General features: G+C 36.5%; 7 protein-coding genes and 1 non-coding gene across 9 annotated transcripts; 4 read left to right on the top strand and 4 right to left on the bottom strand.

Moving 5' to 3' along the window:
• The first annotated feature begins 4,298 nt into the window (after nt 1-4,298).
• Nucleotides 4,299-4,372, top strand: Trnan-guu (transfer RNA asparagine (anticodon GUU)). The gene has a single exon. It is a non-coding gene; the product is annotated as a tRNA-Asn (tRNA).
• A 779-nt stretch (nt 4,373-5,151) lies between these two features.
• LOC149731796 (myosin heavy chain kinase B-like) lies at nt 5,152-7,411 on the top strand. 2 transcript variants are annotated; one of them, XM_089885149.1, is made up of 2 exons: nt 5,152-5,826; nt 6,010-7,411. In XM_089885149.1, the coding sequence occupies exons 1-2, from the start codon at nt 5,751-5,753 to the stop codon at nt 7,029-7,031; spliced, it is 1,098 nt and encodes a 365-aa protein (XP_089741275.1). In that variant the 5' UTR covers nt 5,152-5,750; the 3' UTR covers nt 7,032-7,411. The 2 variants fall into 2 exon arrangements, with proteins under 2 accessions (XP_089741275.1, XP_089741277.1); XM_089885151.1 differs by having other exon boundaries at nt 5,152-5,814.
• LOC149731797 (uncharacterized) lies at nt 7,404-10,399 on the bottom strand. Its single transcript, XM_089885154.1, has 4 exons — nt 8,605-10,399; nt 8,319-8,428; nt 7,803-7,969; nt 7,404-7,744 (listed from the first exon to the last, which is right to left on the bottom strand). The coding sequence occupies exons 1-4, from the start codon at nt 9,331-9,333 to the stop codon at nt 7,530-7,532; spliced, it is 1,221 nt and encodes a 406-aa protein (XP_089741280.1). The 5' UTR covers nt 9,334-10,399; the 3' UTR covers nt 7,404-7,529.
• A 783-nt stretch (nt 10,400-11,182) lies between these two features.
• LOC149731798 (uncharacterized) lies at nt 11,183-12,659 on the top strand. Its single transcript, XM_089885179.1, has 2 exons — nt 11,183-11,337; nt 11,454-12,659. The coding sequence occupies exons 1-2, from the start codon at nt 11,328-11,330 to the stop codon at nt 12,266-12,268; spliced, it is 825 nt and encodes a 274-aa protein (XP_089741305.1). The 5' UTR covers nt 11,183-11,327; the 3' UTR covers nt 12,269-12,659.
• Nucleotides 12,660-16,060: 3,401 nt separating this feature from the next.
• Nucleotides 16,061-17,063, top strand: LOC149731799 (uncharacterized). The gene is made up of 2 exons (XM_089885188.1): nt 16,061-16,244; nt 16,327-17,063. The coding sequence occupies exons 1-2, from the start codon at nt 16,238-16,240 to the stop codon at nt 16,920-16,922; spliced, it is 603 nt and encodes a 200-aa protein (XP_089741314.1). The 5' UTR covers nt 16,061-16,237; the 3' UTR covers nt 16,923-17,063.
• Nucleotides 17,064-18,069: 1,006 nt separating this feature from the next.
• LOC149731800 (solute carrier family 2, facilitated glucose transporter member 8-like) lies at nt 18,070-23,340 on the bottom strand. Its single transcript, XM_089885144.1, has 11 exons — nt 23,199-23,340; nt 22,715-22,880; nt 22,281-22,397; nt 21,825-21,914; nt 21,359-21,458; nt 20,481-20,638; nt 20,138-20,326; nt 19,751-19,856; nt 19,593-19,688; nt 19,202-19,395; nt 18,070-18,815 (listed from the first exon to the last, which is right to left on the bottom strand). Exons 1-11 carry the CDS (start codon nt 23,255-23,257, stop codon nt 18,624-18,626), a joined length of 1,467 nt encoding a protein of 488 aa, XP_089741270.1. The 5' UTR covers nt 23,258-23,340; the 3' UTR covers nt 18,070-18,623.
• Nucleotides 23,341-23,391: 51 nt separating this feature from the next.
• On the bottom strand, nt 23,392-24,466 carry LOC149731801 (uroporphyrinogen-III synthase-like). The gene has a single exon (XM_089885181.1). It carries the CDS (start codon nt 24,464-24,466, stop codon nt 23,711-23,713), a length of 756 nt encoding a protein of 251 aa, XP_089741307.1. The 3' UTR covers nt 23,392-23,710.
• LOC149731802 (14 kDa phosphohistidine phosphatase-like) lies at nt 24,413-24,855 on the bottom strand. Its single transcript, XM_089885192.1, has one exon. The coding sequence runs from the start codon at nt 24,853-24,855 to the stop codon at nt 24,499-24,501; it is 357 nt and encodes a 118-aa protein (XP_089741318.1). The 3' UTR covers nt 24,413-24,498.
• Nucleotides 24,856-25,631: the final 776 nt, after the last annotated feature.

A 25,631-nucleotide genomic window follows, 5' to 3' on the forward strand; every position in this document is an offset into this window, starting at 1 on the left:
GAAGCCGACATCGGTAGCTCAAACATTCGTAGGAGCCAACTATTTGACGAAGGGCTACAAACATTGACACCCAGGACGTCACATTTTGAGCACAAAGAGTTCGCAACTGGGTGCGACTCCAATGTTCGTATTTGATTTGCGGTTAAATAAACAACATAACAAAGTTAAACAACCGCTTCAATCCACTTACGTGAATGCGCATGCGAAAATCTGTCAGTACATCACAGTGTTAGGTTTATGACGACAAGCTTTAACGCAATTTTTAGAAATTTTAATTTTAACTACAAATAAACGACTACCCAGTATACACAAAGCAAACAAAATAGTTAAACTGTTACTACAACGACCAGCAGCGTTATACCCTGCTGTTTACGATTCTTTACTGTTTATAGTTTTTATCGCGTAATAATAGAATCACGAAACACCGTAATAAATTTCATGGTTTATGACCAACTATTACTAGTCTGTGAGAAAGACTCATCACTATAGTTAGATCACTCTACTTGGACGAACGGGCGAGGTCTCTGTCCCTAATCTGGGCGTGAAATAGCACTTCTGGCAAGTACCGTTAAAAGGCTTTATCGCCGTATCGAGAACGTTAACTCTAACGTATACATTCCACTCCACAAGCGACCAACTAATGCACAAAATACACCTCAGGGCATTTAATGTAACGAGACAAAAGTGCGAACTCTCAATTTCCTGCCGCGAAAACTATTTTCATTCCAGGTCGTAGAGAAAGTCAACTAATTAAAACTGACAACCCTGTAATATGTATCCGCTCTATTACAATAAAACAATAACCGCCGGCGAAACGGGTGTGTCGTCAACTGTCCCAAAAAACGTGTCGCTCGGAGTTTTAAAGGCAAATCTGGCAATTAAAACTAGATCGGATCGACTAAACAAGGCAGTTGATGTAACATGCTATGTTGAGATCGACTAACTGCTTCGAAGTCAAGTCTCAATGGAGGTTAATCCGCTATTGCTTTCCGGATAACCGTGGGATCGTCTCGATCTCCTTTGCTAATCTTCCTCAATTGTTCCAGTTCTACGTCTAACGTGACTACAAGACTGATTCTCTGTTCGCTCTCCACTCTGCGCGACAAGTGAACGAACATTTTTTCACGTCCACGAGATGTGCGAGGCGATAAAAAACGCCTGCTTGCGCCACCAAGAAAGAAACGCGAAATCCCACGCCCTTTCTCTCTCAATTTTCAAAGTAAGTCTGCCAGGCGAGCGTCTTCTGCTCAATATCGCTTGGTTCAACTGAACCCAGCCTCTCTCCAGCTACGTCGCATTCCCCGACGGCCATTATCGCCCAAAATTGGCAAAGCGACACCGCCGCCAAAACATAATTTCGAAATACAAACTCAATTCGAAATGTGACGATCTGTCGGTGTAATAGAAAGCAACTGAACCCTCTCCGTTTCGCGAAACCACAGAGGCGAAGAGTCTAAGCACTTTCTCTTCTAACAGAATGAGGTCAGGTATTTATAAAACAAATGAGAGTCTCAGGCTATAGCTTTGTTCTATCTAGTCCACGTTAAGGCGTTGGCTTAGCACTTGTCTGTTTTCTGTCACAAACGTCCATGTTTACATCATATTGGCCATGAACCATTGTCAAGTCCATTATCTCTGGCTGACTTGGCTCCCGTGGTCTGCGGCCCCAAAATACAGTCATTTCCTTGAAGATTAAAGCGGGACCTTTGAGCTGTGTTATGATTGCCACCGGTACAACGACGCCCGGAAAGCAACCCTAAATCCCGCACCTGGTGAAGTGGTAGCAGTAAATAAACTACACAAAACATTAACTCCTTGTACTTTGCTATGGTCAAACAGACGAATCAAGATAACATATCAAACCATTCATTTACGGCTCAACTGAGATGACTAAATTCGAACGTTATATTGTATTACAATGTTTGAAGAACGGCGCGCCCGAAAACTTTGATTAGCGACGACTACGACGCGGGTTGTCGCATCGACAAGGGTGGTTACCAATACCTCAATGTAGAGAAAGAACGACTGGACAGTTCAGAGTGATCTCTCGGTCATAAACCCGATAGTGACATCATCATATAAGGCTGGAGAGCGCCTGGTCACCGCGGCGGACAACACCGGAAACCACAGCACGAACGACATCGCCATTTCTATTACACATACGATCGCATCTATAAGTGTACGGGACGCGTCCGACAGTAACAGGTCGCCGGTTCGTCGGTAAGCCATGCAATTAATTCGAATTCTAGATCACCGCTGACCGCGATCCCGCGCTTATTATCTGGTTTAATTCTCTGGTCGCACGGACAATTGCTAATTGTTGCGAAACAATTGTGAGCGGACGACTTAGCGAAATTAACTGGAGCAGTTCTCCCAAACGTCCCGGCGAAATATTTTCTAGGCTAAGCAAACAGCAACCACTGGTCGAGTCATAAACGCCAAGAAACAGTTGTTGGGACAAGCGCTTCGGTCCGTTTGTACGCGAGACCGCTTACCACTTTATGGCCAATATAACACTGGTCAAAACGTGTATACTAACTTGTAAAATAATTATCTACTCGACACTCTACGTCGGTTTAATGAGACATGTACAGTGGTGTTTAACTATCGAGGCTGTTATCGTTGACCAGTGCTTAACAGTCGTAAACAGAAGAAAGTAAGTGTGCCATAATTGAATTTAAACGGCTACTACTAACATACACTTGACTTCTTTTGTTAGATTGCCACATTCGACCGTTGTTCACAAGAGTTGTTTAAGCGTTATAACCATTTAATGTTACCAGTTTGACAATCACAAATATAAAGTGATGTTATAATACGTGGTACGCATTTTGATACCAATATAATAGATTTTTTCACAGCAACTAATGCATTTAAACCTAATATAAGATCAAGAGAAGACAAATTGGATATAAAAAGTCCCCGTGACGTCACACCACTCACGTGATTTAAAACCACGTAATGAAATTTTAATGTGTAAACATTACGTAATGGGCCAGTAGTTTACTGCGTAGCACCAAAGTGAAAATATAAAGCACAAAAACTAAAACGCACAAACGGATACTAAATCACATATCCTTGTTTTCGCAGATACTAATTATTTTCGCATGTTACTTGGTACCTACAATACATCATGTATTCTTATAGATGTGTTTTTAATAAGTTCGTTCATTCGCATGCTAACATTTATTCAAACAACACCAATATATCTCAAAAGGTTTCTGTTTTAATAAACTCTGCTGCAACTGATGACATACGAGATCGCAATTCGAACGTGTGGGCGGACAGCACAAAATACTCGGTAACTTGGAACTGTCTTGACGTTTTAAATACAACCACACCCACGCTAACTTAAAATCACCTTCTTAAAACACCTCAACCACTCCTGCATCTTGACCGTTTCTGTTATATTAACGGATGCCACAACAGTGGCTTTGCTTAAGCAGTCCGTTGTATGCGCGCAATTAGCGTTCTCACGCCCCTGTGGGATTGTAAGGTCTAAAATTATACGCTGGCGGATGTTGCAGTCATAACCTTGTAGTTTATCACTGAACTCGGACTAATAGGTTAGATAAGCAAAATAAACGAAAGTTTTCAACGCAGTGCAATGGCAACAAACATTCTTTGTTAGTACTTGTTCCCTAGGGCTTGAATGTCAAGTGTAATTGCCTTTTCATGAAATTCTCGCTTAACACGAAGTCTGTTTTATTTAGCGATAAGATCTTAGCAACGTGGCAAGTGATAACATACAGGGGTTGGGTGAACTTGATATTTAACATAACAGTGGTTTTTACTTAAATCGTGGCGTGGTTCCAATTTACATTCGACATTCCTTAATTTTTTCTTTTTATTATTACGCGATAAAGATAGGTACGATCGTATGTATACTAAGGTATTAGTAAATCCAAGAAACCGATATAAATTCAATCGTGGTGTTACTTGAGCGCCACCTCGCGACAAACTACACCGACGTTTACTATAGCCACAAAAACCAGTTTAAAACAACGATTTACCAAAACGATTTTCAGTGACATTGACAGTAAAACTTTTTTATTCAAATTTTCTTTTTAAAAGAAAATTTAAAAAATATTGGAAACAGGTTAAAGTTAAAAAAAATTAAAGTAAAAAAGCAAGAAAACTAAAATCAAGGTATATTTTGTCAACTGTAACCAATCTTTCATATAAAACAGATGTATATACATGCTCGTGCCCAATATGCCGGTCTATTAGTTAAAGTAAAATTACGAATGTGTCAGCCCAATGGACATTATTGCTTGTTCACGCTCAACCAGCCGTCTGTCTCTGTGGCGCAATCGGTTAGCGCGTTCGGCTGTTAACCGAAAGGTTGGTGGTTCGAGCCCACCCAGGGACGACCTTTTAGTTTTTCGGGGGGCTATACATCTTCAATATTATGGTCCTGTGGGGAAAGTCGCGAAGATACAGATTTATAATTATTTAAATGTTCTTTGTTTACTACCACATGGGACGAGAAAGTTGAAGGAAAAGGTTTCTCATCTTCCCCACCCTAGTATATAGTATTGTTGGGTAACATGGGATATTGTTTGCACCTAATTCACATATTTTTGCGTGATCTTGTACAAAGTGAGTGAAAATTGGTTATTCGGAAACTAACTACGTAAGCGTATCTGTCTGGCTGTATGTTTTAAACAAATTACCTGATATATTTGGTATTAAAAAAATTACCATAAATTGTTGGTGCCTTTTAACTGCAAAGTTTTAAACACCTTAAAAGATATCATTCTATACAACCAAGCACTTTATGGTTAATTTATACTTCAGTCGCGTGGTGGCAACAAGGAGGCCATATATAAAACGTCGGGTATTATTATTTCAATTAATTAAACACCCGATTACGCCAAAACAAAACAACCAAGTTAAAAACGCATCCTCTTTACCAAATAACAAACTTTTCAATGCCTTTTAAGGGGTAGTGAAATACAATCGCAGCAATAGTTAACTGCGCTGTTTCGGGCAAACATAATGCGTGTAATCAAATTAAAACAGGTAAAATGAAATATAAATATTCGAATGTGCATTCTAAATTAAATTTATATTTGTATATTCAAATTTTAACAGTTCAAATAGGATTTAAATATATGCAGTACTTCACAACTTGTTACGACTTACGTGGATAATGACAAGTATGGTGGCCTATGAGTGCCACCCTAATAAATAAAAAAATAAGAATATTACGATAAAAAAACGATAAGTAAAATGAAAGCGAAAAGTAAAATGAAATTAAAAAGTAAAATGAAATTGAAAAGTAAAATGAAATTGAAAAGTAAAATGAAATTGAAAAGTAAAATGAAAATGAAAAGTAAAATGAAAAGTAAAATGAAAATGAAAACGAAACGTAAAATGAAAATGAAAACGAAACGTAAAATGAAAATGAAAATGAAAACGAAACGTAAAATGAAACGAAAAGTAAATTCAAAACGAAAGGTAAAACGAAAACGAAAAGTTAAATGAAAACGAAAAGTAAAATGAAAACGAAAAGTAAAATGAAAACGAAAAGTAAAATGAAAACGAAAAGTAAAATGAAAACGAGAAGTAAAATGAAAACGAAAAGTAAAATGAAAGCGAAAAGTAAAATGAAAAACTTCACGTGGACGAGACGTGCCAGTGCCAACATAGACATCACAAAAATCTTACATGTAGTATTTCTATGGCAGGTCTTCTTTCATTTTAAATCTTTGCACGCGCTTTGAAACAAGATATTATCAACAAAAATGGCTGATATGTGGAACAAATTTAAAGAGGAGATGAAACAAAAAAGAACAAAGAAACCTGAACGTAAGGTTACCGGTAAGAATGACTCGCAAATTTTAGATAGGAAATGCATTACCATTCAAAGATGCAGCCCTGAAGTATCAGGCAAGGCTCAAAAATATTTAAAAATAGGAGCTCGCGAGTTTGTTCCATTTCTGTTTGATGAATTGAGCATTAAAAACATAAAAAAGGCATGTAATGCTCATTTTTCCTTTGAAGATGATGATATGACCTGTGACATTTTAGCTGGGGAGCAAGGTCCATCATGCTGTTTACTTGATCAATTACCAAACTTCAATGTCGTACATATTAGAGCAATTGCTAACACAACTGAACTAGCTTGTAAAGAAAATTCTAAGTTTAAACTTGTGGTATCAAGCTCTTTGCCCCAAATTAAAAGAAGAAAAACTGACCATCTTCAGCCGCAACAAATTTCTGTGGAATTTAGTGTGAAAAGGGAACACCCAATCCCCAAAAGTTTATCGGTTGTAGAAATGATGAAATTAGGAAACGTTATGGACGCTACCAGTACAAAAATTAAACTATCTCAGTTTCACATTTCTGACATGATGTGGAGTACTGAAATTGAGGAAATTATTCGGGTCGAAAAGGAAAGTTTTAGCCAAGGAGGCTTTAGAAAGGCATATAAGGTGCAATCTTCTTCCAAGCTGTTGCCTGGTACTTGGGTGTTAAAGCAATACTTGCCAGAAACATTGGACACACTTAATGAAATAAACCAAACCCCTGAAGGCCATACCCGCAAGATCGTGCAAATGCACATGCTTGCAGCAAATTTTACTTCCCAACTTGCCAAAGCAGTACAAAATCTGACTAAAGGCAAATTTGGATATATACCGACATATACTAAAATATACTTCGGAAAAATTACAGACGGCGAAGAGGACACATTTGTTACCTTGGAAGAATATATACATGGAAAATTTACAAAATATACATCGAATGATGGTACTGTATGTGGAAACAAAGAAACGACAGCATGTAAAAAAGCAGTATGTTTAGCACATTTCAGCTTTCAGCATTCTTCCCAGCAGCTGCTTTTAACCGACATTCAAGGAGATACTACTGTGTACACTGACCCAGAGATTGCTTCCATTAAACATGTAAACGAAGATGGAACTTTATTGTTTTGTGCAGGGAATCTAGCACAGCGAGCAATCTCTACCTTCGTTGCACAACACGAGTGCAATGATTATTGTGAAGCTTTGGATTTAAAGATGTAGTGAACAATAAATTAAGGATCTATTAATAATCTTGAAAAAGAATAAGCTTGCAAATCAATATTATACATAGCAGGCGAATTGTCAAAACGCTTGAGGTACCGGTAATAAAGCATTTCAGTTTTACGTATAAGCCAGCTAATTTCTTTTCACAATCAGGTGCACAAATCTAACTATTTGATAACATACCCGTACATATATTTTTATAATCTATTATAATATGGTATTTCTTTTATAGATTTCCTACACCTACATTTTGTTATATTGTGTACCCGGTACATATTTGCCTTTTACAATTTCTCTTGTTCCTTTCATTTTTCAACTAATGTTCTTTTTACCTTATGACAGTGTAGTTTTATTATAAATACACAAATGGTGGCTCACTGTTGCATTTTTAATGAATATTTTCTGCGAGAAAATTTCAGCAAAACTGGAAATAAAATCAGTGGTAATTTAATTTAGTTTTCTGGTATTTAGACTTAAACAAAAAAACAAACATATTTATGGTATAACAGGTTCTTTAGTAAGCTGAGAAACAAGCTTTCTTCTCAAAAACAAGTAAGCATCTGTACATTCATTTGCCGATAGGAGATGAGGGTTAGGAATATATTCTTGTAAAGTCTTTCGCTGGGATGACAATAGGAAGTCGGTTCTCACATCCAGAACTCCAGAAACCTCACAAACTTCCTTTAGCTGTGAATCAGTTATATGCTGGCCTGGAGAATCACTATTATTAGTACTGAACACCAGAGCAAGAATAACAATATAATTTACCACATTTTTCAAGACCATAGTTTTCCGGAAAATTGTAAATATGATTGGGAATGCCGTTGGGAAGATATGTACCCCTTTGATATCTTATTCTATGTGTATTCCAGTTATCCACGAATACTTTCATTTCCTTTTCCAGCACTGGTATATACACAAATGCAAGTATATCTCTGTTAACAAACATAAATAATAATGTTTTTGTAAGCTCTACTTTGGGTAAATGCAAATAAATGTTATTACTTACATCGTCCAGCTGCATATAGTCTGTTGTGCCAGAATTCAACCGAAAGGTTGTAGGGTCAGAAACCCACTGGTGGCTTAGTCATTTGTATCCTTGGGCAAAGCAATTAGCAAATATAGCCTGAACCCAGTGGATTAATGGGTTAAACTAACACAGTCAGGAACATCTGAATTATACACTGCAATACCTCCTGTAACTCGACAGTGGGCATGCTTGCATTTTCCAATGAATATCCTACATTGGCTATTGCAATGCAAAATTTAATTGCGTCATGTTACCTGTCTAAAGCTATGTCAGGATTGTAATGACCCAGATCTTTCAAAGACATTAATTGGCGTTTAAAATACTTTTCCAGGCGTTCATGTAACTCTTTCCACCATCTTTCAATCTACAAACAAAGCCATTGTATTAATTACAGAGTGTCAACCACTACTGTTAAAAAAACATATTTAGACTGCACCCCATGTTTTATGCTCACATTGAAACTGATTTCACCAAATCATATTAAGTACCGGACACTGGTATGTTTAAGCATTAATAAAAAATGTTAAGTTAGCAACATACCTGATTTGAAGTTGATTTTCCATAAATAACAGTATCACTCGCATCAGTAACATCAATATGAGATTTTCGAAGAAATGCATGCATTGTGGCCATGATACCAGTTTCTGTACCTTTGTCAAGCCTCATATATGATGCAATACATTTTGTCTCATAAATATAATCAAAGTACCAACGAGCAATTAATTTGGGGTCACAATTGTCGGTCCAAATTTTAAGCCACAGCAGATTTCGGCTAGCAGTGTCTATGCAACCATACACAGCTAGTGGAAAAGTACTTTTTTGAAATCCCATTAGTTTACAGTGGCCGTCAAGTGAATGTACCCAGTCAGGTCCTTTGCTACTAAAATGACCCTTTTTTAACCTTTTCTTCCCTGGTGTTCTTGCTTCCAGCCCATCGGGATCTAACTCCACCATGATTGCATATACTAGGTCCCTAGGTACATTCATATGGTGCTGTTTCCTTACTTTCTGATGCATGGCGCGATATCCTAAACACTTTCCAGGTCCATCAAGTTCTTTGGTTACTGCTGACTTTACATCATTTATTGCAATTGCTGGATCAATATAAGTGATGTTAAAAAATTTCAATCTTCGACAAAGAGTTCTTAGACTCCATGGGTACTGAGGAAAGTCACGCTTTACAAAATCAAGTATTTCTAATCTTTTAATGGATTGTCTCACATAGTTTTGCAATGCACCAGTCAACACAACGTCATTTTGCCAATCCATCACTGATGTCAGCAATGGCACTTAACAAGTTTACTAGGCCTGTGCTGTGGTAACATATTATTAAATGGTTAAAATTTTTGCATAGGGGTTAGTGCATAGTAAAAATCTGAGCATTCCGTAGTTTTAAACCTAATGCTGTCAGGGTGGGTTACGGATTAGTATAAATTTTCCTAGTTCCATATTTCTGTCTTTAAGTGGGCCTATACTGCCCATGTTACATTATTATGTCTAACATCTAAGTATAAACCATATCAAAACATAGAAAATACAATAACCTCAAGTTGACATTATTTCTTTATATCTAAATCTGCTATGTCTAGTAGTCTTGTACCATACCAGTACCTACAATGTACATTGCATAGATAAAGCGTAATAGTTTAGTATACTAGTCGGCCATCTGCGAAGCAATGATATCCACTTTAGTACCTGATCCGAACTATTGTTTACATGAGGCTTTTGAGGCTGGTATATCTACTTGTTCACCCAAGACCAAAAATTCACCTAATAAAAATTAACAAAGCGTTGACCTATATTACTACTTGTTTAGGATAGCCTACTATGGTTCTACTCCTAATATTAGGCCTACGCATAACGAATGTTTGGTTAGATTTAAAAGTTATGACAAATTGCAACAACATTGTTGGGTTGATTTGGCTAATAACAAGGAATAAATAAACAACTACCGGTACGTTAAAGCAACAAGTACGAAGGTTTAAAATGAAAGAAGACATTCCATAGAAATCAGAGTAAATAAAAAGTAATTTTGATAGAATTTTTAAGATTTCTATGTTGGCACTGGCACGTCTCGGCCACGTGAAGTTTTTCATTTTACTTTTCGTTTTCATTTTACTTTTCGTTTTCATTTTACTTTTCGTTTTCATTTTACTTTTCGTTTTCATTTTACTTTTCGTTTTCATTTTACTTTTCGTTTTCATTTTACTTTTCGTTTTCATTTTACTTTTCGTTTTCATTTTACTTTTTGTTTTCATTTTACTTTTCGTTTTCATTTTACTTTTCGTTTTCATTTTACTTTTCGTTTTCATTTTACTTTTCGTTTTCATTTTACTTTTCGTTTTCATTTTACTTTTCGTTTTCATTTTACTTTTCGTTTTCATTTTACTTTTTGTTTTCATTTTACTTTTCGTTTTCATTTTACTTTTCGTTTTCATTTTACTTTTCGTTTTCATTTTACTTTTCGCTTTCATTTTACTTTTTGTTTTCATTTTACTTTTTGCTTTCATTTTACGTTTCATTTATTTACTTTTCGTTTTCATTTTACTTTTTGTTTTCATTTTACTTTTCGTTTTCAATTTACTTTTCGTTTTCATTTTACTTTTCAATTTCATTTTACTTTTCAATTTCATTTTACTTTTTAATTTCATTTTACTTTTTAATTTCATTTTACTTTTCGCTTTCATTTTACTTATCGTTTTTTTTTATCGTAATATTCTTATTTTATTTATTTATTAGGGTGGCACTCATAGGCCACCATAGACAAGGCGCCGACCTTCAGAAACAGACTTTTGGTATCATTTCGAATTTTAGTAAAATCGTTCTTTAATCACAGTACTTTGATTGTATAGTATACAAATTGATACAGAATCAACCAACATATATATAGACTTATGTATGCAATGGAAAGGCAACTTAAATGTATATTTGAAAAGCAAGACAGAAAGTTTATGCAAGTAAGTTTAAATACCAAATTAGGAAAACTATTTGCAAAATTACCTTAAACAGCTAAAAACACTTGTTTGTTAAAAAAAACTACTAGTGCGCCCATTGGAAAGTACGCCGTTGAGAAAACGAGCGCACGAACCCCACTATATTCGTGTCACGTGAGCGCGTCGGAGCGTTACATTACGTCATTTCACTTCAGCTAAATACAGACACGGTTGCTCTCACAAGTCAGAACACTAAGTATCGAGACAACAGCTGAAACACAGAGAGAATTAGTAACAGATTTTTCTCAGACAACTAAACGTCGTATTATAATGCTTTGTGGTGAGTTAATAAACCTTTGTGATTTATTTGTTAATGATTACTGCTGTTTAAGACTGGTTTTATTTCTTATCAAATAAACTTTTCATTGCAATAAAACCTGCTTTTTGTCTCCGCAGCAACCGGTTCACCAATTGCTAACCAGCTCAGCGGAAAAGACGATAGCCATACCAACCAACAACCACTCAAAGTTCAAGAATGCTCTGGGAAGACACGACGCAGATCTTCGAAGCCACATCGTGTATCCGTCACTTCAGAAATACAACGCATGCGAATCGAACGACAAGTTAGCAAGGGAAGCAAAGGCACTGGAGCATTTTTCGATAAAGAATCAAGTATGAGTAAAATCGTACAAGAAAATGAAAAGTTCTGTGCTAGCTACCAAAGCGAGAAAACCGAACTCATTAATTTTTTAACTGACGAATTAGATTTTGAAAAAGATTTGGTGCAAGAAGTTATCGGACAACCAGTGATAACGGAGCCAGAGGAAAGCACCTCTTTTACTGGGCCAACGTCTTGTTCAGTTGAACTTGTTGGGCTGAACGGCCATTTATGGAGCGGAAGTAGCACGATAAAGGTGCAGCTTACTACAGTTTCCGACCTCGTTATGTGGAAACTAGTATCAAGCACCAAAGTAATCTATGTTTTCGGCATCGATTATAACGGCGATTATAAATATGCGACAACGAACGGTGAAAGCGAAAAGGTTCGTTTCTACACGGCCACTACTTCACCGACCGCAATCGACTTGGACAACAACGACGACCTAAACGACCCAAGAGCATTCAAGTTGGAAGCTGACCCCTTGTCAGGTTATGACAGACTAGTACCAGCCATGTATCCGACCCTAGGTGTTACCCGTGGTGCCAACAATCGGTTGTACACTGAAACACTCGATAGTAGCACCGACAATTGGGTTATTAATACCTTGTAACACCGCAATGGTAAAGGTGAAATACCTCTGTTTGCTATGTTGTTCAATGTATTTATTTTTAATTATTTATTTATTTATTGTGATTTCCAATCATCACTTAGGTGTATTTGTACGTGGTGATATCCACAGTAACGATCGGTCCCTGTATATAGAATATGATTTTTTACCACACAGATTAGTCTGATGTACTATACTGGGAAACTAAGTTCTCGTTACAATGACAGCCGATTTGTAAAAGTTTTGGCAAAACAGGCCAACACGTCACAGACTGTGCTGTGGTTTGTAAACGTTTCACACGTTTGTTACTGAGGTTTCTTTTTTGTACTTCGAACATTTTACTTTAGCGAAATAATATTATGATTGTAATAAACAATACTGTTGTATACATCAATTGGGTGCTTTACATATGTAATTACTCGCCAAGCAAAGCTTTAGAAATATTTGATTTGTTTAGACAGACATATTTAAGAGGCAATCATACCGCAGCGAATCACAATGTAAACAACACCCTGGAGAGGCGGTATGCTACGTCACACATTCCTCAAACACAGTAATTACAAGTAGCTGTGGGAAGCAAACGTGAAGAGTGAATGAAGTCGAAACCCCCTACGGCAAAATAAACCAGTAATACAACAGCCGGTATATTACAATACAGGGCATTACTCGTTTTAGAGGTGCTACATGTGTTCACCAAATCGTATGTGAACACAACTGCTGTCACGAAAAATTAAACACATATTTTTATTCGTAAATTAGCAAACGATTTCAGATTTTATTTTTCGATGTTAGTATTTGTACAAAGCAGCTACTGTATCGAATCCGAAGGTGACATGAGTGTTTCATCACATTTTCACGCAATAACAATAACGTTCAATCGGTAATCGGGTGGAAAACCGAAACAGATGACGCAATAACGCAACTATGTTCGTGGGGTGAGAAACCAGGCCACGTGTTATCGTGATGCTATCCACGTTGGCAAAAACAGCGATGGAGAATTGATCTTAATAGTTTTTCGGGAAAAATACCCGAAAATCCTGAAGGCGCTTGAACCAGGATGGACTTTCAATAAAAGGAGAAAGGAATATTTGTTCGGTAAACAGGATAAGGGCCGGAAACAGGAAACCAATTTAAATTGCTATCATGACCGTCATGGGTGACTTGCGATGTCGCGGATTATTAGCGGCGCCCAGGGGTTTATACTGGGGGAAATACCCGCAATAAGCTCCTAACTTAAACCCGATCTCGAATACAGTGTTATGATAGGAAAATACCAGTAATAAATCAACCCAGTAATTTAACACTTGGTTTGGACACACAACGTCACAACAAATGTAACCATGGTTGGTCGTTGTGCTGAAAACGCATTTAAATTACAATCACGCTATATTACGAACGTTTTTACTGTACAAGGAAACTGATTTATTTAAATGACAGCTTTCATTTAAATGGCATTTCTACGATTACATTTCATAAACTAACCAAGTGTGGAATGAATGAGTCCCCCAGTTAGCTCACGTTTTACTTTGTGGTTGAATATTTTTACTACTGCCAAGTCTGTATTTTGCATTTGTAATTCCTTTTACACCATCTTTGCTACGTGTCGCAATGATTTATAGTTTCGTTTGTCACCTGCTACGTTTCGTACAATGCGTAATCATAAAAACTAATGACGTCAATGCACATTACACACGCACACACAATACACGCCGTGAAAGGGGTCTTTATAAGTCACAATGATTAATTTTAAATTAGGCTGTCAAAGTTGCGTCGATGCGTAAAAGTAGGACGATTGACTAAAATGTCATCCCCATATACGCAACATGCGGTATTTACGTCTATGGTTTATGGGTTAAGTGCGTGAAACGTTATATGGTTCATAATGAAAAAACGTCATTTTCAGGAAACTTTTATGCCACCATTAATTATATTGTTATTTCAGCTCCCGCATTCGGTAACTGGGAGTCTACGTCAAAATAATTAAACAAAGTCGACGCATGAAAAATTTGCATGCATTGTTAGATATTAATAACGAGTTTAAACGGGTATTGAATCGTATTTCCTAATATGCAGATGGTTTTCAATAATATTGTGACGCGTGTCCGCGACCGTTGTGTGAATCATAAACAATGGTTGAAGGGAACTTATTCGGCCTATATGATACGCATGTATGAAGACAGACTGGGTGATCGTGTGCAATATAGCTTTGTCTGCACAACATCGCATCAAAGTGCCGAAACATTTATAGTAGGGTGGGGGAAGACGGGACACCTTTAGCACATAATATCCAAATATCCTGATCGTGTCTTAAACATTATACTTTCTCTATACGGAAGTCGTGGGGATATGGTTTAATAATTCTTTGAATGTTCTTTGTTTGCTGTTCCTTGGAACGGAAAAAGAGAACAAAAAGTTGTCCCATTTTCCCCCACCCCAATACACATGACGACTTCTTATCAAAGTAATTGATAAACCCATTCAATATGGCTCTGATTTAGTGTTCATGAAATTGGACAATTCTCGTAACAAAATACCAGTCAGGATTAAATGCTACAAAATACGTAACCGACTAAAACCAAATCCAACGAATCGTTTTATATTAGATGTTATTTCACCCAAAGTGACAACCGCAGTTTCGTATTTAAATAGAACCTTCTATTTTGAGCGTATAGTAGCGCAGTGTCGGAAGTAAATAAAGAGAACAAACGGTATAGGACCAAAATACCGACTGGTCAGTCTACACCGCGGATGGAGTGTGCGGATTCGGTATTACGTAAAATTAGGCCAAAAATAAAAGTCAAGCCCTGGGGCGAATTGACAAAACAATTAAATGACGTGGCAATGTCTTGCCTGCAGCATTATTGTTTTCCAAATTTAAGGATTCTAAAAATACATTGTAAAACATACGCATGATGAGGTATAGAAGTGTAAAAAATTCCATGTAACGTAAATAGCTTAATTATATAGTAGGGTGGGGGAAGATGGGACATCTTTAGCACATAATATCCAGATATCCTGATCGTATTTTAAACAATTAACAACGGTCTATGGGAGCCGTGAAGATAGAGATTTATAAATGGTTGATTGTTTATTGTTAACTGCTAAATGGGACGGGGAAACAGAGTTAAAAGGTGTCCCATCTTTCCCCACCCTAATATACAGTGTCCCATCTTTCCCCACCCTACTATACTCTATTACATAATTTCCATGATCGTGTATATGGGAGCCGTGTGGATACAGTTTTATATTTCTTTAATAAACGTTCTTTGTTTACTAGCAAATGAGACGAGAAAAGTGAATAAAAAGTTTTTTTTGTTTGTTTACAAAATAATGCAAGTTCCGGCAATAAATTGAGTTACGGAAGTGCGTATTGTTGTATTTACTTCACACGGTGTTTCCACTTATATAGTGTGACATGACACACATTTATAAATAAACCTGCACGACATTTTAAGCTACAACTAACATGACCGTAGTTGGCGCGAGTTATATAGACGTGTTATATCATCAAGGTGCATCACTAAACTGACTTCGTTTTTAAATAGTAAAATAATTACGTCATTCGGTGATTGTGCAAACTGCTAAGTTTCTGAGCAAAACAAAGTCGTTTTGCAAAGCAGGCGGTTTATACCCACAATTCAGCGACACACATGGGAAAGGGTAATTTTGGGTAAAATTGTAAAAGAAGATTCCAGCCGCTACTTACTGTTTTAGGCCGACAAAAACTTTAAACAAACATTTTCCCTAGAAAGCTGACGTCACAGTTTCCCGTAGTTTTACTCTTTATTTTTTATCTTCCTTTAACCATAGAAAATTGGGACAAGGGGAATACTGTAACTGCTGCTTTCACATGCAGTAAACGCTTCCTCATTGAAGGGACTATAAGTAGAGTAACTTTGCAGCATATCTTCACACCGAATTTTATAAAGACGAAAACGACATCGACACAAGAAAGGCTCCGACAAAGTCAACATGCCAGGTACGAGCAATATGGCTCTGCTTTAGTATATAGGTTTAAATGGCTAGGTTTTATGGTGATTAACAAAGAATGAATCCACCAGGTACCAAAGAAACAAATACACTTGAAGCAGAAGAAAAAGGAAGTTTAGAATCAGGACCTGCATCGTACTGCGGCGACAGCAGCGACGAACAGTGTAGTTGCATTGACGAGGAGGAAGACTATGATTGCGTGGACGGAATTATCAATCAGTTCCAAAAGATTCGCTGCAGGGTGGAACTTAAGCTTCCACGAGCTGAGTCGCCATCCTATGTGCTCACAGGAAAACGAACGGTCAAAGTAGCGAAAGTGCAATCAGACCTGTACTATTGGAAGTTGGTTTCTCCAAGGGAAATCGTGTACATATTCGGGATCGAAATTGGCCCGGACACGTACAAGTACGCTACCTGCTTGGGTAAAGAGAAAAAACTGAAATTCCTCGAGTCAGATGTCAATCTTGCTGATATTGATAACGACGAAAAGAGCACAATAAAAGACCCGAGAGCATTTTTCCTTGAGACTGATACCTCCGCGGATAAATGTTGGTTAATTCCCGCTATGGATCAGAGTCTGGTCGTCACTCGTGGGCCCCACAACGTAGCATACACATTTCCACGAGATGCAGAAAAGGAACAGCACTGGGAAATCATCGATATGTGATTATTAAAGGACATGCACTTTTGTACAGCATTCAAACGGAAACATATTTACGAATTTTGTTTTGCTTTTTAAAACGACACATTTTTTGTAAATAAACAGGTTGTTTTGAATTTAAATAAAAGTTGTAAAAACGCTACAGTATATGAACAGTGAAATGGCTTAAAAATATGTTGGCTCTTCAAAATAGCGGATGCTTTTTATTGTTCCACGTTTATAGTTTTTTATGTAAACAGAGAAGACAATAGGTTTTAGTCCATCACTAAAAGACGACCTGGCTTGGTGCCGTGGCACATTGGTTGCGAGATCTATAGCCAAGACAATGTCGATATAAACCATAATATTGAGGTCAATCAAATAATTAAAAACATTCCCACAAAGTTACAACTGTGCAAGGTTTATAAAACACAACGCCAGTATTTTACGATTGTCGCTGTCACGCGAAATAAATTAATTGAAATTATTCTTAAGCGAGTAGGAAACCGGTTACAGTAACATCCGATGGCAGGAAACGATGTTAGTTAAATGAAACTGGATGCCATTGTAAAAATAGTACAAGTACATGAAAATAAAACGTTATTTTGAGGCCGTGTTGACTCACAGCAGTCTAACTTTAGAAAGCAAATTTAGCAGCACGATTTTTGCTGCGACTTTTATTCAGTTTAAATATAGCAAGCAGTGACAGGATGAATGAAAATTTTCCAACGTCAGTTTCTATACTTAGTAGGCTGGGGTGAGATAGTCAATGCTTTTACTGTCTTTTATCCAACTTACCCCACAGTAACTATGTTAAGTACGCGTCAATACCACGAAAGTAAAGTGAACTTTGAGTAATATTTACAAAAGCCAAAGCCCTCGGAAATGAGGTATATAGCTGACAATGCAGAAAAAATTTCCTCAGCGTACAACAACAATTTCCGCGTTAAACACAACAAACAAAACGTCACTGACCGAGGCCAAAGTCCACAATACCAAATAGAGAATTAGTTCCAGGACAAAATCTACCCAATCAAAACGTCAATTTCCATTCCTAGAATTCTCAATACAAACTGGATTCTGTATATGAACAACTGACAGGATCAATCAATTGTTTGAACACGTAAATGTAAAATCGTAAAATGTATCTAATGCTTTGCAACTCGAGTTTACGTCAAGGTAACGAATGTTTTATTGCACTACTAACATATAACAATGCTGCATACGCTGCAGGGCGTTTGTAAATCAAAGAAATGGAATCAAATTATAGTGAAGAGAATAAAATAACAACCAAGTAATGGTTAAAAGCCATACACGGTAAAAAAAATAACTATTTTAATCGATCACAGACGTGATTTTATTAGAATTTACGTACGGGTTTGCCCAATGTTATCTAATTTCTCGCGTAGTAAACAGCAAAGCCACAATTTTAAGAAAGATCAAACAACCGGTGATGAAATAACAGGAAATTAATCAGTGCAGGTACGTCATCCCACCACTAACGTACTTCCCCACACTTAGCGAGATATCACACGCAATAAAACACGTATGTACTACCAGCAACTCTTGAGTGGGTTTTTAAAAACGTTAAAAACAAAAACATAACACTTTTGTCCTGAGATATCAAATGCGAAATAAACATTATGCAACAACTGGTGTAACTGGTCAATCAATTTACGCAGTATGAATGAATGCGCTTAATGTTATTCGGGTAAATTTTGATTGAAGTTATGTTGCGGGAGCGATATCTTGCTTCGTTGCGCCGTCTAGCGACTCGTAAATTTCGTGTCGCTGAAAATGTTGTTCGATCTCTTCAAGCGTTCGGCCCTTGGTTTCAGGCAAGAGGAAAACGGCATATAGGATAATGGTCGCGCATACACCACCAAACATCCAAAACGTTGCTTGACTTGAGGTAGCTTTCTGGTAGGAAAATAGAGAAAATAAGCAACAATTATAATTGGCAACAATTTTAAGATCTGAGCCACCAATTGGAGGAATGAATGTAAATTTTGAATCCTCGCATGGAGGGACAACAGTAGTTGTTGTTTCAGACACCTTGTGTCCGCTGTTGAATCACCACATTTTAAACTTTGTAAGTGAATTATGGATTTTATTTATAGCTTTACAATATGCACAACCCATATAGCACCTCTGAAATGAAGAAATTATTGTAAAGATGCTTAATCAAGGACACACACCCACTAAGTGACAGTGTGTAGCCCTAAACCCATATCCTCTGGTTTAGAATTGACCACAAAAACTAAAGGCCAGGTTAATGAATAAGAAGGTACTGACAGAAAACTTACAACTAAGTCCTGGAATTCTTTGGTGGTTATAAATGCAAAGAACAAGTTAAAAGTTGTGACTAGACCCCCACATTTGGCTCTTCCACGAAGAGGTATCAGCTCTGCCATTAACACCCAAGGAATAGGACCCAAACCAAGTGAAAATGCCACGATGTAAACCATCATGCTGGACAGTGCCAGCCAGTTAAGGTTTCCTGGAAAAGTAGGTTTTACTAGTACAGGAACAGTGACTTCTATTGCCAAAAACAGAAGTTCAAGCAGCTTAACTGCTGTCAAAATGATTTTTGGCACAGGTACCTTAAGTTCTATTGTAAAACACAAAGGCTTATGCAGCTAAACTGCTGTCAAAATTATTTGCTTCTGTAATGTATGTAGGATTTGGATGACATACCTTTGTGTCCAGCATAAGTAAGTTGGAAGTATAAACCAAAAGCAACCATGCTCAACGCCATAACACCTCCACTAAAGCCAAGAAGCACACGGCGTCCTAATAAAGAAAATAATAGTCATTTAGAAGAAAACCCAATGTTGCTTAGCAGATTAACGAACCAGTTCGATCAATAAGCAGGCACGACACGGCAGTAAAAACAACTTGTATCCCAGACACCAGCAAAGAGGCCATGTACAACTGTGTAGCCGTCTTGAAACCAGCAGTCTTTAAATAAAGTATTTGTCAGAAAAAGAATAAATGTAACTTATTTATCCTCGCATGGCAGGCAACGACAGTTGTTTAATAAGGTAAAGTACAAGTATATACCAATGTATTGGAAGTGTAACTTGATGTATTACAGGCGTTAACTACCACAAATTGACCAAGTATTTAACCCCATAGCAATAGAATTTTTATGTGGATGGACCATGTCTTGTTTGTACCAATCTTCTACCATGCTTGTTGTATGGTGAATTTAAAGGAATTATTTTCATGCAAAGCCTTGCCTCAAAAATGGTATGAAAGTAAAACATGACGCAGTTGATCCCACTGAACTGCTGCAAGAACATTGCTAACACACTGAGAAAAAGAGGCCACCGAATAGAAGGAGTGGTGAATATTTCAACCCAGGATGCAGATTGAGCGTTTGCGTTCAAACTATCCCGAATTCCCTCCAACTCACGCTGAATGTTGGTCTGTGCATTGGAGCTTGTATTAAATAGATCAAGCACCGAATTAAGGGCAAGTAAACAAAAAAGATCTCAATTCGAGCAGACAGGCGAACCACTTGGAGCAAAATGAAAACAAGTCGATGAAATAAAACTAAGAAGCCATACAGGATAAAATTACATTTTTTCCTCGAACTTTCTGCAGTGAGATGGCAGCTTCAATAGGCTTGTTATCCAAGATGAGATACTGAGGTGCTTCTGGTATAAAGAGACAAGCAAACACGAACACTACAGGCACACAACCGAGAAACAGTGGCAGCATACGCCATGGTAACTGTCCTATTAAAAACATAATATAAGTTTTTAAACAGTACTGGATATTTTGTTTAGGAAACATGTACAGAGTTGTTGTTTTAAATTAGTTTATGTTGTTTAATATACTACTAATAATGTATTACATACGCATGATTGTTAATTTGTGTACTGCCATGCCTAAAATACATGATTGAAAAGTGTTATTCTGATCAAATGATAATGAGGATAGTAGCTGAAGTTAACATGATGTCTAATTGGTTTTAAATCATAAAATGAATGATTACCCCAGCATGCCAGGATGGTGGCACGGGATTAGGTGTTAGTGATACAATGAGGATGTAAATATTAGATGCAAAACTAGAGTAGATGCAATTTGAAACTACGAACAACTTAGTGGGTAACTAGCACAACGTAGTATGCACTACAGATCATAATTACTTTGAAAAACTTTTTTAAAACCAAGATTAGGAAGAAAATGGGTCTGCAAAATTAAAGTTTTGACAGACTAGCAAAAACTACTGCATGCCAAGCTACAATACCAACTACGCAAACCACTTCTTACAACTACAGAGTATTTGTCCACTGCATAACGTAACTACTGTTTCACCGCATGAACAAATTATACCAGCTACAACACAAATGATTGCTTACATGCAAAATGAAAGGAAAACTAACAGAATCAACGGCACCTTGTTGACTAAGCAAGCAGCATTAGTAAATTAACTTGCATACAAATATACCAACCAGCTGCGTAAGCCAGAAATACACCAAATGTGATTCCCAGTTGGTTTCCTGAACCAAGCAGCCCACGTAGACCTTTGGTTGATATCTCACTTACATAAGTCTAAATAAAATGGTAAATCCAATGCAATATTTTACATATCATATGTCTCTTACAATGGGTTTCGCAAACAGGCCACGCTAAACAACTTTTTTCATGTGTTACTCCAATTATTCCAATTCGCGTTAGGTAACATAGGCTACTACATGCGCAAAAGTTCACAGCACGAATACTCTAAATTGCCCTTTACAGGTTATATGAATGCCTATCTTGCCACAACAAGCATACTCTTGTCTATTTCAATATTGCTGAACATAAATATTCGTAAACAATTCTTGTGATATATATTAATATATATATATGTGATTGTGCCTCAGATGTTTGTGCCAAAAACTTTAATGTGCAATGTGGTGTAAAGTAGGGACTTACAGGGACCACAAGTGATGTGAAAGCCATGGCAATTCCAGTTATCACCCTCCCAGCATATACCATCCAAATATTTGTAGCAAATGAGATAAGCTGCAAAGTTGTGGTACAAATTAATAGGGTCCAATGATTAAAAATAGATTTGTTAGATACGTTAAACAGTAGACACAATAAAAAAGATCGTTAAATTAGAAAATGTTGAAAGTATGTCAACTAGATAAAATTAGTCAAAGTAGAACCCTACTACAATGTGTAAAAACCATACAGACTTACATGCTATTAAAAAATATTACCAGAACAAAATGAGATTGCTAAATGTTTGCATTCCACCCGCAAGTCTTAAAAAACCCTAAGTAGGATGCAGAACAAATATCTGTGAATTAAAGAAAGAACCATACATAGGCTATACTTTTAAATATAATATACTGAAAAAGGTCCTGGAAAAGTTTAAAAACTAACCAGAAGTCCTCCAATGTAGGGTACACCTGATACAATCGCTGTCGCTTTCCTTCCAAAATGTTGCATAAATAATCCAGCAAAGCCACCACCTACCATACCTCCCAACATCAGCAGGGACTGTAAACATAAGGGGTAAAGTTAGGGGTGTCTGGCAGGTGACATATAACTATAAACCCTTTTGAAACAGACCAATAATAATAATAGAGTCGGCTACTTCAACTATTAATATGTCTTCAACAAACATATAGTTTGTTTTAACAAAAAAAAAAAAACGGCAAACGACAGTGAAAAAAAAAACAGTTCACAATGTAATAATATATATAGGCTATAATATATCCAGTTCAACTTTGTAAATAAGTTGGAACTTATGTTGTCGATATACAATATATACAAACACAATAAATAATATTATATTATCTTAATCCTAAACTTACACCAATCCATGAAGCTTCTGAAGTTCCCACATGAATGGCGTTGCTGGAATTATCCTTTTGCATGAGAGGTATCATAGGAGCTGAGAGACCCAACACCGTTCCTGTACTAACTGCACCTAAAATCATGATGCCAGAGTATATGAAGACAGGGATTTTGCTTCCATCACTGCAATGAAAATTAGGTGTGTAATATAGAAAAGAAGGAATTACCCTTGTCAGTTAAAACGTCATCTTAATTAAGCCCTTTGCTATGACTACAAAGTTTACTGAATAGAAGGAAGATTTATTATTTAGCAACAGAACTGTTGAGAAGCGTTACTCTTACAAACCAATCTAAACATTTAATATCTGACTCTTAGTTAACACAATTTAACCAATACAAGGATAAACATGTAATACTAAATACACAAAAATATCCAACAAAAAGAAGACTGTAACCTTACTTATTGAGATTAAGTTATAATTACACAGATAAGCAACTTACTCATAATTCCTATCTTTTAACAATCTTGTTGATTCAATATTTTCATTGCTGTCTTCCATGCTGCAGAATCAGTAACACAGGTTGAAGATATGAATTAGGACTTGTGGTTTAATAAATGCTTTGCTGAAGCTTTATCCAAACCACAAAAGTCTTTGCTTTATTCCAGCTATTTACAGGGTTAAAGCTAACATGGTTTCTGAAATAAAAGTCGAAATGAAATATAAATTTAACATGAACTCGGGACTTATACATTGCAAATTTTAAACCATACAGATAGCCTACTCGGAAAATATGCATGTCACGATCACGAGCAAATACACAAGTCAGCAACAGTAGGGCAATAAATGATTTATTGATGTTTGTATATAGGTCATGAAGCTGCATGCTGTAATATGCATTACAATACAGAATACACATTACCAAAATGACAACCTGTTTGTATTTTAGTCATGTAATACAACTCAACATTAGTAAATGAATATAAATACAGGTATAATAAAAACTTAAATAAACTAAGAGCTTTCACAATTTGCTTTTATGATTTTAAATAGACTTTCTGGGTTTGGCCTTTCTGCAGTTACTACACTTATATCTGGTTGGCTTGCAAATGAATGTGCAGTTGTTTCACCAATTGCAACGATTTTTGTTGCAGAGAAGTCTCCCTTCAGGGCAGATTGCCATGTGTTAAAGCAGAACCGATGACCTGATGGACTGAAAAAGGTAATAAAATCTGGTGAGCCATTCACTTCAACATAACTTTGAACTGCTTCATCAACGACTGGATTCTTAACAGTTTCGTATGCTGTTATGGTGTGGAATGGTATTTCATTGCAGGTCAAAACAGATGGAAGAGTTTCCCTTTTTAACTGTCCACATATAAACAATAGTGGTTGATTGTTTACTAACTTCTGCTCTTGGACAATTAGTTCCGCAAGCACTTGAGCATTTCCACTGTTCCCACCTTTGCTGATAAATCCTAAATTCTCAGCCATCTTTGCAGTAGATTCTCCCACAGCATAACAAGGTTTTGAAGCCCATAATTCAGACAGTGGTGTATCCAGAGACAGCTGTACAGCTTCAACAGATCGCTTGCTTGTAAATATGATTCCAGACCAAGAATCTGGTGCTGAAATTGCATCTTTAATTAAGTCACAATTACAGAAGTTAAAAGAAAGAACTGGAATAGAAGTTACATCACCAATTTTGTTGAGAGTATTAACATACTCATCATTACAGCCAGTTGAAGCTCGCATTAATACAATCTTCATGATTTCCCGAAAAGGTTACCTAAATCATATAATTAATAGCCTTCATTAGACCAGGTGATATTGTAGCCTGGATAATGTTGTTTTAACTTGTCAACTGTTATGCTATGTTCAGCTCTACCAAAGCCAACAGAATATCCATAAACAACGATCTTTTTACTGCTTGGTTCGTGCTTTATTCGACCACCACCAATGCAAATGGTATCGAAACCCAAAGCTTCAATTTTCGGACTTTCTTCGTCAAAAATGTCCGCGTGGTATTCCGCTTCCACCAAACCACAAATTATTATTTTTTCCGAACCTTTACAGCTGACTTTAATTTGAATGTATTTAAAAGTCCCTGTTTCAATTTTTACATCAGGTATTGCAGCCAATTTAGCTTGAACGCTCATTACAGAAGTGTTTTAACAATCTAACAAAATGTAATTAAATTTTCAATCATATATATTTCAACCATATATATATACCCTACTAGTGGGGTGGGGGAAGATGGGACACATTTTCATTCTTTCTTTCCGTTCCATTTGGTAGTAATAGTAAACAAACAACATTCAAAGAATTATAAAACCGTATCCCCCACGACCCCCATAGACCATTGTTAATTGTTTGAATCGGTTTACTCGAATGCTATGTGCTAAAGGTGTCCCATCTTTCCCATCCTACTGTATAGAAAATTAGATAAAAATCAAAAATTACAATATAAACAATATACGAATATACAAATACATTTGGATGATTTGGTTCACCTGATTACTAATATAATTAAACGCCAATAAATTAAAATAGAGCTTGGTTACTTAGATACAATTTACGTTTATTTAAGAAGGTAAACGTAAATACACTTGAACAGAAATATAATCATGAAAATACCGTAAAATACACGTCTATTCTATTCTTCCGGCTTCTTTTTATCTCATATTCCGTCTCAGTCTACACCAGCATTGCAACATCGCCTGCTAAATAGATTTAGTTCTTTGAATTCCTATTAAACTAACAAGAAAACATATGCAATTTTGTCTTCAACATCTGGTCCCAGAACTACCGAAACTAATGATGATTCTAAAATGTTTCTTTTTTTAATCTTTTTATATTAAGTTTATGTTATTTTTTTCAAACTATAAAATTTATTCTTAAAGAAGTAAAATACTTTTTTACCAAAGTTTCTGAT

The sequence above is a fragment of the Ciona robusta genome, chromosome 9 (genome assembly GCF_009617815.1).
Source record: "Ciona robusta chromosome 9, ASM961781v2".
NCBI lineage: Eukaryota > Metazoa > Chordata > Ascidiacea > Phlebobranchia > Cionidae > Ciona > Ciona robusta.

Coding starts and splice junctions, on each gene's coding strand:
- LOC149731796 (XM_089885149.1), top strand. CDS start 5,751: ATGGCTGATATGTGGAACAAATTTAAAGAGGAGATGAAACAAAAAAGA. Junction 5,827..6,009: donor ACCTGAACGTAAGGTTACCG/GTAAGAATGACT, acceptor TTTCCTTTGAAG/ATGATGATATGACCTGTGAC.
- LOC149731797 (XM_089885154.1), bottom strand. CDS start 9,333: ATGGATTGGCAAAATGACGTTGTGTTGACTGGTGCATTGCAAAACTAT. Junction 7,970..8,318: donor CCTGACATAGCTTTAGACAG/GTAACATGACGC, acceptor GTTTGTTAACAG/AGATATACTTGCATTTGTGT. Junction 7,745..7,802: donor CTATGGTCTTGAAAAATGTG/GTAAATTATATT, acceptor GTGATTCTCCAG/GCCAGCATATAACTGATTCA.
- LOC149731800 (XM_089885144.1), bottom strand. CDS start 23,257: ATGGAAGACAGCAATGAAAATATTGAATCAACAAGATTGTTAAAAGAT. Junction 19,689..19,750: donor CCTGCTTATTGATCGAACTG/GTTCGTTAATCT, acceptor TTTCTTTATTAG/GACGCCGTGTGCTTCTTGGC. Junction 19,396..19,592: donor TACTTATGCTGGACACAAAG/GTATGTCATCCA, acceptor CTACTTTTCCAG/GAAACCTTAACTGGCTGGCA.
- LOC149731801 (XM_089885181.1), bottom strand. CDS start 24,466: ATGAAGATTGTATTAATGCGAGCTTCAACTGGCTGTAATGATGAGTAT.
- LOC149731802 (XM_089885192.1), bottom strand. CDS start 24,855: ATGAGCGTTCAAGCTAAATTGGCTGCAATACCTGATGTAAAAATTGAA.